The 14,526-nt window shown below is 41.2% G+C and overlaps 1 protein-coding gene across 1 annotated transcript in view; it reads left to right on the top strand.

Annotated features, from left to right (window-relative positions):
- engase (endo-beta-N-acetylglucosaminidase) overlaps window positions 1–14,526 on the top strand; it is a 72,981-nt gene that overhangs the window by 44,649 nt on the left and 13,806 nt on the right. Inside the window, exon 12 of the mRNA XM_072242126.1 lies at window positions 8,021–8,114. Coding sequence (XP_072098227.1) covers window positions 8,021–8,114 — 94 coding nt within the window. The remainder of the gene's footprint in view (window positions 1–8,020; window positions 8,115–14,526) is intronic.

Genomic DNA, 14,526 nt, shown 5'->3' with positions numbered 1-14,526 from the left:
TGCATGGAAAAGTTGTCCCTCAGGCACCTTTTAAATCTTTCCCCTCTTCCCCCTAAACTTATGTCCTTGACTCCCTTACCCTATTGTTACCATTCACCTTATCTGTGCCTCTCAATTTTAGCTACTTCTATATACCTGTTTTTCATAAGTTTCAAGGAGTAAAGATCTAGCCTGGTCAGCCTTTCTCTAACTCAGGCCCTCCAGCCCTGGCAACATTCTCATAAATAATTTCTGCAGTCTTTCTAGTTGAACTACATAAGGGGTTGACCAAGTCAGTACACAGTAATTCAGTGTGGCCTCAACAGCGACTTATACAACTGCAACATAATGTCCCAACTCCTGTACTCAGTTCCCTGACTGAAGGCCAGAGTGGCCTTTTCCACTACCCTATCCACCTGTGACACTGCTTTCAAGAATCTATGCACTTGTACTCCTAGGTTTCTGTTCCTAGCATCTGAATTTTCCTTCCCGCTGAAGAAACAGATTAAATATTGGCTAAATCTGTTTATTACTGTACAACCACAATATTATTTCTTAATTCATCACCATTTAACGTTTGTTGTGCTTGAGCACAAATTTGGCAATGACAAAATCAGACTGGGTTTACATTAGAATACTGTGGGAATAGTGAGATAATCTCCTGTCTGCTGAGCTGGTGTGTTTACTCTGCAAAATTTGTTCCAATACAAACAGCTTTGCCTGTGTTTTTTGTTCCCACACATTTGGCAGTTCTGACATATTATATAATTTAAGTGTGCTATAGTACCTTTGATCCAAGTATAAAGATTTTGTTCAATGATTCTGTTCATTCCCTGTGCAGAAGTCTTTGTCCTTGCACACATTCGTGTTTCCAATTCCACCTCATCTTTTTCCTATTAGTAGTTCATATCTCAATAAATGGTTGCCTGACTGCTAAGTGCAAGTTATTTTTAAATGAAAAGGAATTCTGGTATATGTTTGATCAGGCAGTCTATTCAACACCAACAAGGGTATTAGTTATAATTTTGCACATAATAACAAACTTTGCTTATTACTTTGTTGTTTCACCATGATTTTGCAGAGCCAAAAGTGATGTGCTCTTCATGGAATGCAAGCTCACCAATTAGATAGAAGAATCCTCACTGAAATACACAATTAAACTAGACAGAATGATAGAATACTTAATTCAATGCATACTTATGTGCAGAAAGGAAAAGAAAGAAAAATTGAATTGTGACAGTGGATAAACAATTTTTTTGACACAGGGCAATATTTGCTGAAAAGATTTACTCTTGTGAGTTAATTTTCAGTATCAGACAGGTAGTTTAGCTTGAGAAAAATCACACTTGTATTTTAATGGACTTGCTCTTAAAGGTAACTCCCACAGTACAGCTATTTGGGTAATGGAAATATGCCCTTACATAATTCACCAATCACTACCAATTAAAAAAAACCTGAGATTCAAAATAAAAACTGTTCTTGTGGAACTTACGTGGGGGAAAACGTAAATGCAGAATTTACTTCTTTTCAACTTGCATTGCTTGACATATGCAAAGCTAACACTGTTTCTCATTATATTGTTATATGGAGTGCTTTCTGTACACAGATTTACTGTACCTTTGTTGCTGTATTGAACATGTATTTAGAGAATAAATACTGTCACGTTTTTTTTTCTTGTGAATATGTTGAGATATACTCAGTGATCCTATATTTGCTACACCTGTGCACCTCGTTAATACAAGTATCTAATCAGCTAATCATAATGCAGCAGCTCGATGCAGAAAAGCATGCAGACATGGTCAAGAGGTTCAGTTGTTGTTCAGGCCAAACATCAGAATGGGGAAGAAATGTGATCTAAGTGACTTTGACCGTAAAATGGCTGTTGGTGCCAGAGGAGGTGGTTTGAGTATCTCAGAAACTGCTGATCTTTTTGTGTCTGTATTTACTAAGGAAGCTGGCATGAAATCTATGGAATTGAGGGAATCAAGTAGTGAGACCGTGGAAAGTGTACAGATTAAAAAGGAGGAGGTGCTTGCTGTCTTGAGGAAAATTAAAGTGGATAAATCCCCCGGACCTGACAGAGTGTTCCCTCGGACCTTGAAGGAGACTAGTGTTGAAATTGCGGGGGCCCTGGCAGAAATATTTAAAATGTCGCTGTCTATGGGTGAAGTGCCGGAGGATTGGAGAGTGGCTCATGTTGTTCCGTTGTTTAAAAAAGGATCGAAAAGTAATCTGGGAAATTATAGGCCGGTGAGTTTAACGTCAGTAGTAGGTAAGTTATTGGAGGGAGTACTAAGAGACAGAATCTACAAGCATTTGGATAGACAGGGGCTTATTAGGGAGAGTCAACATGGCTTTGTGCGTGGTAGGTCATGTTTGACCAATCTGTTGGAGTTTTTCGAGGAGGTTACCAGGAAAGTGGATGAAGGGAAAGCAGTGGATATTGTCTACATGGACTTCAGTAAGGCCTTTGACAAGGTCCCGCATGGGAGGTTAGTTAGGAAAATTCAGTCGCTAGGTATACATGGAGAGGTAGTAAATTGGATTAGACGTTGGCTCGATGGAAGAAACCAGAGAGTGGTGGTAGAGAATTGCTTCTCTGAGTGGAGGCCTGTGACTAGTGGTGTGCCACAGGGATCAGTGCTGGGTCCATTGTTATTTGTCATCTATATCAATGATCTGGATGATAATGTGGTAAATTGAATCAGCAAGTTTGCTGATGATACAAAGATTGGAGGTGTAGTAGACAGTGAGGAAGGTTTTCAGAGCCTGCAGAGGGACTTGGACCAGCTGGAAAAATGGGCTGAAAAATGGCAGATGGAATTTAATACTGACAAGTGTGAGGTATTGCACGTTGGAAGGACAAACCAACGTAGAACATACAGGGTTAATGGTAAGGCACTGAGGAGCGCAGTGGAACAGAGGGATCTGGGAATACAGATACAAAATTCCCTAAAAGTGTCGTCACAGGTAGATAGGGTGGTAAAGAGAGCTTTTGGTACATTGGCCTTTATTAATCGAAGTATTAAGTATAAGAGCTGGAATGTTATGATGAGGTTGTATAAGGCATTGGTGAGACCGAATCTGGAGTATTGTGTTCAGTTTTGGTCACCAAATTACAGGAAGGATATAAATAAGGTTGAAAGAGTGCAGAGAAGGTTTACAAGGATGTTGCTGGGACTTGAGAAACTCAGTTACAGAGAAAGGTTGAATAGGTTAGGACTTTATTCCCTGGAGTGTAGAAGAATGAGGGGAGATTTGATAGAGGTATATAAAATTATGATGGGTATAGATAGAGTGAATGCAAGCAGGCTTTTTCCACTGAGGCAAGGGGAGAAAAAAAACCAGAGGACATGGGTTAAGGATGAGGGGGGAAAAGTTTAAAGGGAACATTAGGGGGGGGCTTCTTCACACAGAGAGTGGTGGGAGTATGGAATAAGCTGCCAGACGAGGTGGTAAATGCGGGTTCTTTTGTAACATTTAAGAATAAATTGGATAGATACATGGATGGGAGGTGTATAGAGGGATATGGTCCGTGTGCAGGTCAGTGGGACTAGGCAGAAAATGGTTCGGCACAGCCAAGAAGGGCTAAAAGGCCTGTTTCTGTGCTGTATTTTCTATGGTTTCTATGATTTTCACACACAACAGTCTATAGAATTTACAGATAATGGCGTGATTAAGAAAAAACAGTGAGTGTCAGGTCTGTGGGTGACAATGCTTTGTTAATGAGAGAGGTCAGAGGAGAATGGCCAGACTGGTTCAAGCTGACAGGAAGGTGACCGTAACTCAAATAACCATGTGTTACAACAGTGGTGTGGAGAAGAGCACACAACACATTCGGTTTAAGATGGTGCTTGTGAGTCACAGTGACGTCTTGCTGGCAGCAAGCAAAAGTACTAACTGCTCTATTAATCACACTTTTTCTGGTGACGTTCACTGCAATCAATACCCTGTAACTTCTGTTTTGGGGTTGAGCTTTCAAACCACCTGTATGACCCGCTATTTTTGTGGTGTAAGCTGAAGTCTCGAAGGTGCAGGATAGTTAGAGTGTGGTGTGTATGGACCAAATCGAGGCGGCCGAGCCCGAGAGCGAGAAATGAGTCAATGTATGGGCATTCCTGGAGTGGACTTGGAGCCATTTCACACTAGCAGAAATGAGGCGAAGCAGAATTGAGGCAATGGGGCCTGGGCCTGGGCCTGAGAGCAAGAAACAAGCCAATGCCTGTCCAATTTATGCACTGGGCCAGATTGGAAAAGTAGGGCCAAATTGAGGCAGTGGGCCCCGGGCCTGACAGAGTATTGAAGCAGCAACGTCCGGTTTGAGAGTGAGGAACAACCTACTGTTTGACTGATTTAAGCGCTGGGCTGGATTGAAAAGGTCAGGGCGCTGAGGCAGGAGGAGAGTGATGGGCCCGTGTTCAGCTCACTGCTTGACAAGGTTTCTCTGTCTTTGTGCTGGACTGAGGCCTGCAACTAACAAGCTCCTGGATCGGCTGTGATTGACTTTGTGGCTGTGGACTCATTTTTGTGAACTTCAGTTCTGAATGTTATTTGGCTACTTTTATTGTTTGTATGATTTATTTCTTTTCTGCACATTGGGTGTCTGAGGGCCTTTTTTAATGGGTTCTAATGGGTTTCTTTGAATGGCAGTGTCTAAGTGAATGTTGAACATCTAGACCTTAGATTGAGAGTATATAGTTCCTTAAAAGTGGAAATGTGGACAGCGGTAAAGAAAGCACAAAGTACACTTGCCTTCATTGGTTGAGACATTTATCTTGAATTATGTCTGTTATCTAATCTCCAAAGCAATCAATTGACAAACTTCAACTCATTTAGAAAGCTACTGCTAGACTTTGAACCAAAACTAGGATAAAGGAACATATTACACCCACACTAGCTACTTCTGCATTAGCTTCCTGCATCTTTTAGAATTGATTTTAGATTTCTCTTACTTGTTTTTAAGGCTCTTAATATTCTGGGACCTAAGTACATCAAAGAATCATTTTCATTTTATAATTGTGCTTGAGATCTCATGTTTTCTTCTGCCGTTCTCTTAAATTTAAAAAAATCTCCCTCAAAAGATAGTTGGCAAGTCAGCTTTTTTGAACCACACTCCTAAACTGTGGGATTCAGTATCTAAAGCGATTAGGGATGAAGACTCAGTTGACTCTTTTAAATGCCAGCACAAAACCTGTTTATTTAACCTTGCTTTTAACTAACATCTTGTTGTCTTTTATTCTCATATTTTTATTTATTTTCATAATTGTACTTTTAGCCCTTTGTAAATCACTTTGATCTACATCATCTGTTTGAAAAGTGCTCTATAAATAAAATTGTTATTATTATTATTATTTGGTAACCAATACAAAGCTTATCAAAAATTATGGGGGGGGGAGGGGATCTTGATCAGTCCAGTAAATGGGCTGAGTAATGGCAAATGTAGTTTAATTTGGGTAAGTGTGAGGTGTTGTATTTTGGGTAGTCAAATCCAGGTAGGACTTTGGCAGAGAACACCAAGGCCCTTGGGAGTGTTGTAGAACAGAGGGACCTCCGAGTTCAAGTGAACACTTCTCTGAAAGTAGAGTCACGGGACAGGATGATGAAGGCGGCGTTTGGCTTGCTGTCTGGGATATATCACAGCAAATTTGGGAATTCCTGTTGTGGTTGTTTGGGATGCTGGCGAGGCTGCCCTTGGAGTATTGTGTTCACTTTCTGGTTGCCCTGCTATAGGAAAGATATTATTAAAGCGGAGGAAGAGTGTAGGAAAGATCTTCTAGAATGCTCCAGTTAGTATGATGCTAATACAGCTCCGGCTGTCGGAGTTCGATTCCAGTGCTGACTGTGAGGTGTTTGTACATTCTCAGCTTGATTCTGTGGGTTTCCTCCCACAGTCCAAAGACATACCAGTTAGTAGGTTAATTGGTCATTGTAAATGGCCATGTAATTAGGCTAGGGTTAAACGGGTGGGTTACTGGATGGCACAGTTTCTTGGGCTGGAAGCGCCTGTTCCATGTTGGATCTAAAGGTAAATAAGCTGAAGGATTGAGAAATAGGGAGAAGTTGGGCAGGCTGGTACTTTATTCCTCTGTGTGTCAGGGACTGAGAGGTGATCTTATAGAAGTGTAAAAGAATTATGAAGGGCCTAGATAGGGTGAGTGCACGCAATTTTTCCCCCCCAGAGTTGGGGTATCAAGATCTAGAGTGCGTAAATTTAAGGTGAGCGGGAAAACTTTTAAATGGTGCTTCAGAAAGTGTGGCTGCCAGAGGAAGTGGATGAAGCAGATACAATGAAAACATTTAAAAGACAGTTGAACAAATAAATGAAATGGAAATGATTAGAAGGTGAAATGCTGGCAGATGGGACTGGCATAGATGGGAATCTTGATTGGCATGGATCAGTTGGGTCGAAGGTCTGCACGACGTGGAGTACAAAAATTGGGATATCATTTTAGTGTCGAACACAATGTTGGTGATAGCACATCTGGAAATATTGTGTGCAGTTCTGGTTGCCGTACTACACCTGGGATTTGATTAAATTAGAGAGGGTGTAGAAAAGATTCATGGGGACGTTGCTGGGACTGAAGGGCTTGAGTTTTAAGGAGAGACTGTTTAAGCTGGGGTTATTTCCCATGGAGCAGAAGAGGCTGAGGGTTAACCTTGTAAGAGGTTTATAAAATCATGAGGTGGATGTTCACAGTTTTTTTTCCCCCTCAGGGTAGGTTAGATCTAAAACTAGTAGGCATAGGTTTTGGGTGAGGAGAAAATAATTCAGGAAGACATGAGTGGCACGTTTCTGCCCTCCATGTGAAAAGCTACATGGAATGGGCTGCCAGTGGAAGGGATGGAGGTGGGAACAATTACAACATCTTAAAAGGATTTGTGACGGGTACACGGATAAGAAAGATTTGGGGGGTATGCAGGTGGGGATAGCTTAGGAAGGTGTCTTGATTAGCATGAATGAGTAGGGCTGACAGACCGCTCTTAGTGCTGTATAGCTCTGACTCTACCAAGCTTCTGCAGGAGCAAGGCACCCTGAGTATTTGACTTTGAATATTTTTAAATCAAGCCCCAATTTTTTACTGGGTAACAGGGAATACTGATACTGTAATCTTGTCATTCTTACCATGCAGGGTCACGTTAATCTTGTTGGCTGCTCTCTGCCACTTTATAATATTGAGTGGATTTTGAACAGGCTGAGAATTAATAACTATGATTAATTTCTCTGCAGGTTTACCAAATTAATGATTCCCCCCACCCCCTCACTACCTTGCCTGTGTATTAATAGTCAGCCCATTATTATAGCCCAGCCCATCTACCGAACAGTCCTATTAGAATTTCTGCTTGGAGGAATTAAATTATGTATGTGGACCACATATTTTGGATGCAAGTTCACGTGCAACCAGCGTTGAAGCAGTGAGAAGATCATAAATCTTCCCCTGCTTGTGTTGAAGATTGATACTGGGTGTTGGACACTGTTGCACTTTGTGCCAAGCTATAGATGTCTTTGAAATGCCCATTTGCTAGTACTCCATGAATACACTCAACTACCGCTGTATCTTCTACCTTCATTGCACACTGGCTGACAACTTGCAGCTCATCGTGCTGCTTCTGTTAAATGCATTCAGTATGGCTGCATTAGATAATCAGTCTACTATAGCTAAATTTGCTTCAGAGTAATCAGCATACAGCATGACCCTTTGGCCATCAAGCAACGATTTGTACTCATTCTACACCAATCCCATTTTATTCTCCCTACATTTCCATCAACTCCAATTCTTCCCCCCCCTCCACTTTTTCCCCCGCAGATTCTGCCACTTGCTTACATATTGAGGGGAATTTACGGTGACCAGTGAACCTACCAATATCTTTGGGATACGGGAGGAAACTACAGTAACTGGAGGAAATCCAAACAATCACGGAAAATGTGTGAAGTCCAGATGGACACCACCAGAGGTCAGGATTAAATCAGAGTTGTGGTGCCTCCAAACATCTTATGAGTTTATGCAATATATTCACAAACTGCTGTTTCTTGTATTTGCAGTACTGAAGCCATTACCACTACCCGAGGATAATACCTTTGTTCAGAAGTTTATTCAGAATTGTGCTCCTTGGAGCCCTGAGGGATGGACTTGTTGGTGAGTATATGTGGAAGTTTTTTCTCCCCCTGTAGTCACGGTGAAATGTAGAGCGAATAAAGTAAAGTATAATTTGTTGACCATAAGATGTGATTTTTCCTGTCACATGTCAAGCAAGTTCCAGGAGACTGGAAAATTACAAATGTCGCTCCACTCTTCAAGAAGGGAGGTAGGCAGAAGAAAGGAAACGATAGGCCAGTAGTCTCACCTGAGTGGTTGGGAAGATGTTGGAGTGGATTGTTAAGGATGTGGTTTTGGGGTACTTCGAGACTCATGATAAATTAGGCCGTAGTCAGCATGTTTACTTCAAGGGAAAACCTTGCCTGAAAAATCTGTTGGAATTCTTTGAAGAAAAAACAAGTCGGATAGACAAAGGAGAATCGGTTGATACTGTGTATTTAGATTTTAAGAAGGTCTTTGACAAGGCGCCATACATGAAGTTGCTTAACAAACTACAAGCCCATGGTATTACCAGGAAGGATTCTAGTATGGATAAAGCAGTGGCTGGATTGGCAAGAGGCAAAGAGTGGGAGCCTTTTCTGATTGGCAGCCAGTGACTAGTGGTATTCCACAGTGGTCTATATTGGGACCAATTCTTTTTATGTATACTGTATGTCAATAATTTGAATAATGGAACTCACAAGACAAAGGAGCAGAAGTAGGCCGTTCGGCCCATCAAGTCTGCTCCGCCACTCCACCATGAGCTAAACTATTCTTCCATCTAGTTCCAATTTCCGTTTTTTTCCCCATATCCCTTGATACCCTGACGAATTAGATACCTATCAATCTCCTCCTTAAACACCCTCAATGATCGGGCCTCCACAGCTGTACGTGGCAACAAATTCCATAAATCCATGACCCTCTGGCTAAAAAAATTTATCCTCATCTCTGTTTTAAATGTGTACCCTCCGATTCTAAGACTGTTGCCTCTTGTCCTGGACTCACCCACCAAGGGAAACAGCCTTTCCACATCTACTCTGTCCAACCCTTTCAACATTCGAAATGTTTCTATGAGATCCCCTCTCATTCTTCTATACTCCAATGAATACAGTCCAAGAGCCGACAAACGCTCCTCATATGTTAGCCCCTGCATTCCAGGAATCATCCTTGTAAATCTTCTCTGAACTCTCTCCAACATCAGTACATCCCTTCTTGATGGCTTTCTTGCAAAGTTTGCACACAATGTGAAGCTAGTTGGAGGGGCAGTTAATTCTGACAAAGTAGCAAAGGTACAGGAGGACTTGCACAGATTAAGAGAATGGGCAAAGAAGTGGCAGATGGAATACAGTGTCAGGAGGTGTATGATCATGCACTTTGGTAGAAGAAATGAAAGGATTGACTATTTTCTAAATGGAGAGAAAATACAAAAAACTGAGACGCAAAAGGACTTGAGAATCCTTGAGCAGGATTCCCTGAAAGCTAATTTGCAGGTTGAGTCTGTGGTGAGGAAGGCAAATATAATGTTAGCATTCATTTCAAGAGAACTAGAATATAAAAGCAAGGATGTAATGTTGAAACTTTATAAAGCACTGGTGAGGCCCTACTTAAGAGTATTGTGATCAGGTTTGGGCCCATTATCTTAGAAAGGATGTACTGAAACTGGAGAGAGTTCAAAGGAGGTTCACGGAAATGATTCCAGGATTGAACGGCTTGTCATATGAAGAGCGTTTGATAGCTCTGGGTCTGTATTCTCTAGAATTCAGAAGAATGAGTCGTGACCTCATTGAAAGCTATTGAATGATAAAAGGCCTTGATAGAGTGGATGTAGAGAGGATGTTTCCTATGGTGGGAGAGTCTAAGACCAGAGGACACAGCCTCAGAATAGAAGGGCCTCCTTTTAGAATGGAGATGAGGAGTTTCTTTAGCCAGAGAGTGGTGAACCTGTGGAATTCTTTGCACAGGCAACTGTGGAGGCCAAGTCTTTATGTGTATTTAAGGCAGAGGTTGATAGGTTTTTGATTGGTCAGGGCATGAAGGGATACGAGGAGAAGGCAAGAAGGGTTGAGAGGAAAATTGGATCAGCCATGACAAAATGGTGTAGCATGCTCGATGGGCCAAGTGGCTTAATTCTGCTCTTATATCTTATGGTTTTATGGTCTAATGTTGTTTGTAGACATCATCCTTGTTAAACATTAAAACCACCTGACTGGAAAGTAGTGGTGGGCATTTAAAAAAAAATCTCTGTGGCCATCATCCTAGGGAAAAAGTTGATTCTTAAGTTGGAATTTTGGTCCAGACCAACTAGGGAAATTTATGAATTTTTATATAGTTGTATTTCTTTGATGTATTCAAGACTACAAATTGACACCTTTAATCGAAAATTCAGTAATGTACTCTTATAGCAAGCAATTGGTGTTTAAAGTATTAGCAGAAATCCTCCTTATTAACCATTGAATTTGATTTACTGGGGTCAGTGATAACATTAGTTTTACACATAACACTTGGAGGATGAGGGGCCTTGCTACGTGCCTGCTCACGTTGGGCAGTCTCTGAAAGTTTGTCCTACCTTGATCTAAAACAATTTGCTGGAAGAGGTGCTGGAGCCAGATACAGTTACAGTACTTAAAACGCATTTGGAATGTACTAGGATAAGGAATGTGAGGAGCAATATGGGGCTACCCCGCGGTCGGCATGAGTAAGGTGGGCTGAAAGAACCTTATTCTACGCTGTACCATTCGATATATTGAACATGACTTTTGCAAGCTTCTAACTATTGGTTAATCTCTTAACTCCACTAAATTCTTCAATAAAATGGTTGTTGGAAGCATCATCTATAACCAAAACAATATTTTTAAAACTTTTATGACAACCAGAACTGGGAACAATATTCCAGTTGCGGTCTCTTAGCTGTAACATGAGGTCTCAACTCCTGTACTCAATGTGCTGTATGATGAAGGCAAGTATACTACATGCCTTTGTCATATTGTCTACCCACGTCACTGTTTTCAGGGTACTCTGTACTTGTACTCCTCAGTCTCTCTATTCGATGTGTTTAAAATTCCAAAATACATCTCTTCACCCTGGTCCAAGATAAATTCCAAATGCCATCCCTTTGCCTACTGTCACAGTTCATCTAGCTATTGTTGTATATTTGAACAAACACCTTCACTGAAATATTAAAGACACCTGACTGAAAAGTAGTGGGAAGCATTTAAAGAACTCTCCATTGCCATTATCCTGGGGGAGAAGTCGCCAAAACTTGATCCTTCAGTTAATATTTTGGTTCAGGCGGACTGGGAAAGTTTGTGAATTTTTATGCACCCCATATCACTAATTGTAGTATCATCCACAAAGTGACCCAACACAACACCTGCATCTAAATCAATAATATACAAGATAAACAGCGCAAAGCCCAGCAGTGATCTCTGGTACACTGCTGATTATAGATCTCCTATATGGAAAAACAACAACTCCCCCCTTTTTTTTGTGCCCAATTGACTTGCTCACCCTGGATTCCACACGATCTCACCTTCCAGATCAGACTATGATGTTAGTTTTTGTCAAAAACCTTGCTTAAGTTCATTTAGACCATGTTTACCGCTCTGCCCTAGTCATTCCTCTTGGTCACCTAGTGGGAATAAAAATACTCATGATTGCTCCTTCTGCACCAGCCGGGATTTCCTGGTGGCTGGCCAATTTAGTTTCATTTCCCTTTCCTGCACAGACATCTTCACCTACGGCCTGAAGGGTCTCAGCCTGAAACCTTCCTAGAGATGCTGCCTGGCCTGCTGCGTTCACCAGCAACTTTTATGTGTGTTGCTTGAATTTCCAGCATCTGCAGAATTCCTGTTGTTTGCCCTGTACGTTCTACGTTGGTTTGTCCTTCCAACGTGCAATACCTCACACTTGTCAGTATTAAACTCCATCTGCCATTTTTTAGCCCATTTTTCCAGCTGGTCCAAGTCCCTCTGCAGGCTCTGAAAACCTTCCTCACTGTCTACTACACCTCCAATCTTTGTATCGTCAGCAAACTTGCTGATCCAATTTACCACATTATCATCCAGATCATTGATATAGATGACAAATAACAATGGACCCAGCACTGATCCCTGTGGCCCACCACTAATCACAGGCCTCCACTCGGAGAAGCAATTCTTTACCACCACTCTCTGGCTTCTTCCATCGAGCCAATGTCTAATCCAATTTACCGCCTCTCCATGTATACCTAGCGACTAAATTTTCCTAACCAACCTCCCATGTGGGACCTTGTCAAAGGCCTTACTGAAGTCCATGTAGACAATATCCACTGCCTTCCCTTCATCCACTTTCCTGGTAACCTCCTCGAAAAACTCCAATAGATTGGTCAAACATGACCTACCAGGCACAAAGCCATGTTGACTTTCCCTAATAAGTCCCAGTCTATCCAAATGCTTGAAGGTTCTGTCTCTTAGTACTCCCTCCAATAACTTACCTACTACCGACGTTAAACTTACTGGCCTATAATTTCCCGGATTACTTTTCGATCCTTTTTTAAACAACAGAGCAACATGAGCCACTCTCCAATCCTCCGGCACCTCACCTGTAGACAGCGACATTTTAAATATTTCAGCCAGGGCTCCTGCAATTTCAACACTAGTCTCCTTCAAGGTCCGAGGGAACACCCTGTCAGGTCCCGGGAATCACTTAAATCTCTTGACTTTGGATGGCTCTGCCTTGTCAATTGTTAACACTGAGCCAAAGAAAAGTAATTGCAGCCACACGGATCATGTGTCGGCAGCAGGCTGGTTTTAACATAATCTAGTACATCACCAGGGCAGTATGAAGGAATGCCACATTGACCAAGGTGAAATATTGATTGAATGTCCCATCTGTCTTTAGGTGGATGATATGTATCTGGCGGTATTATTTAAACCCGATCATGGAAGTATTTGCTCCTTGACTAACACAAAATGAATCCCTCCCCAGATTTATTGAGAGCTTTAATGGGACCTTGTTTGCATTGGTTGGTATGCTTACTTCTAGTAAGAATATTTTAGAGATTCACTGACAGAAATTTGTTTTAGGATGTGTTTAGGATGTGTTGAGGATGTAGAAGATGCTCTATGTGTGTATACCCATTATTATGTTAGGAAATGTGCATCTGCCTTTGAATTATTTCACTAAAGCAACCATTAACCTGGAATTAACCCTGTGAAACCTAGATATCACAAGATCATGACTTGTACAAAAAGACAATTTTTCAAAGGTCACTGTTAATTAATAATCTAATCTGTGTTATCCCACGTGACATATTGAAATATTTTCCCAAATTGCTTTTGGTCTTCCATGTGTGTGCAGAACTACATTATAGTCTGATTCCCCAAGGATGAGTTTGCCTGAAGGATTTTCATCAAAGGTCATGTTATGGAGCTGGTTAAACCCTCTAACTTTGTAGCTAATTAAGGGCTCTGGTTATTTAATACAAGGATTTGCATAATGCATTTTCTCTTAACTTATCTTCCCCCTGTACTTTGAAATAAAAAGTTGGAGCAACGCAGTGTAAAATCACAATTGAAGTCAATGAAGGTTAATCATAGCTTATGGCATTGTTTCAGTAAGTGTTTGTATGAAATCCTGATTGGTGCCATATATCAAAGTCCAGCAGATGTCCTGGGTGTCCTTTACACTTTGATGGCCCGTATTCACTTGTGACTTCAGAAACACACATCATTCTTTTCCTCAATAGATATTTCATAACTGTAATACAAGTCAACTGGACTTGATCCTCATCTTGAGAATAATATTGGTCAGCATCACACATCACTGTTGACCATTTGGGTATTTTGTCTGTGCTGACCCTGAAATAAAATGAATATTTTCCATGAATGATGACTTGTATAGAAGCCAGAGTGCCTCATCTGAGCCAGATCTAATACTTGCTGCACAAATAAAAGTGAAACACACAAAATGCTGGAGGAACTCGTCAGGTCAGGCAGCATCTTAGGAAAGGAATGAAGAGTCGATGTCTTGGGACCTGATGAAGGTTCTCAACCTGAAACATTGACTCGTATTCCTTTCCATAAATGCTGCCTGATCTGCTGAACTCCTCCAGCATTTTGTGTGTGTTACTCTGGATTTCCAGCATCTGCAGAATCTTTTGTGTTTTATGTGCACAAATATAAGTTTTTTTTTCTTAATTTGCTATTGCCATTTAGCCACCAATCTTTAGTTTTTCTCCTTACCTCTAGCCTGCCATTATGCCTCCAGTATGACTATTAATGACTTCAATTTTAAGGGCTGTTCTTCAATTTTAAGAACCTTAGTGGTTCTAGGCACCACTCCCCAGTGGTTATGCTTTATTTGTGAACCCAAGCTGGAGGCCATTACGAATGCAGATGATCATCTTCTCTGCGAGTGTACACACATAATTGAGAATGTTGCCTTAGTCAGGACTAGTTAATAGCAATATTTTAATCATTGTGCATTAGAAAAC

The sequence above is a fragment of the Mobula birostris genome, chromosome 24 (genome assembly GCF_030028105.1).
Source record: "Mobula birostris isolate sMobBir1 chromosome 24, sMobBir1.hap1, whole genome shotgun sequence".
Classification (NCBI taxonomy): Eukaryota; Metazoa; Chordata; class Chondrichthyes; order Myliobatiformes; family Myliobatidae; genus Mobula; species Mobula birostris.
The sequence above is the reverse complement of the archived record's forward strand: the minus strand, read 5'-3'. Positions and strand labels throughout refer to the sequence as shown.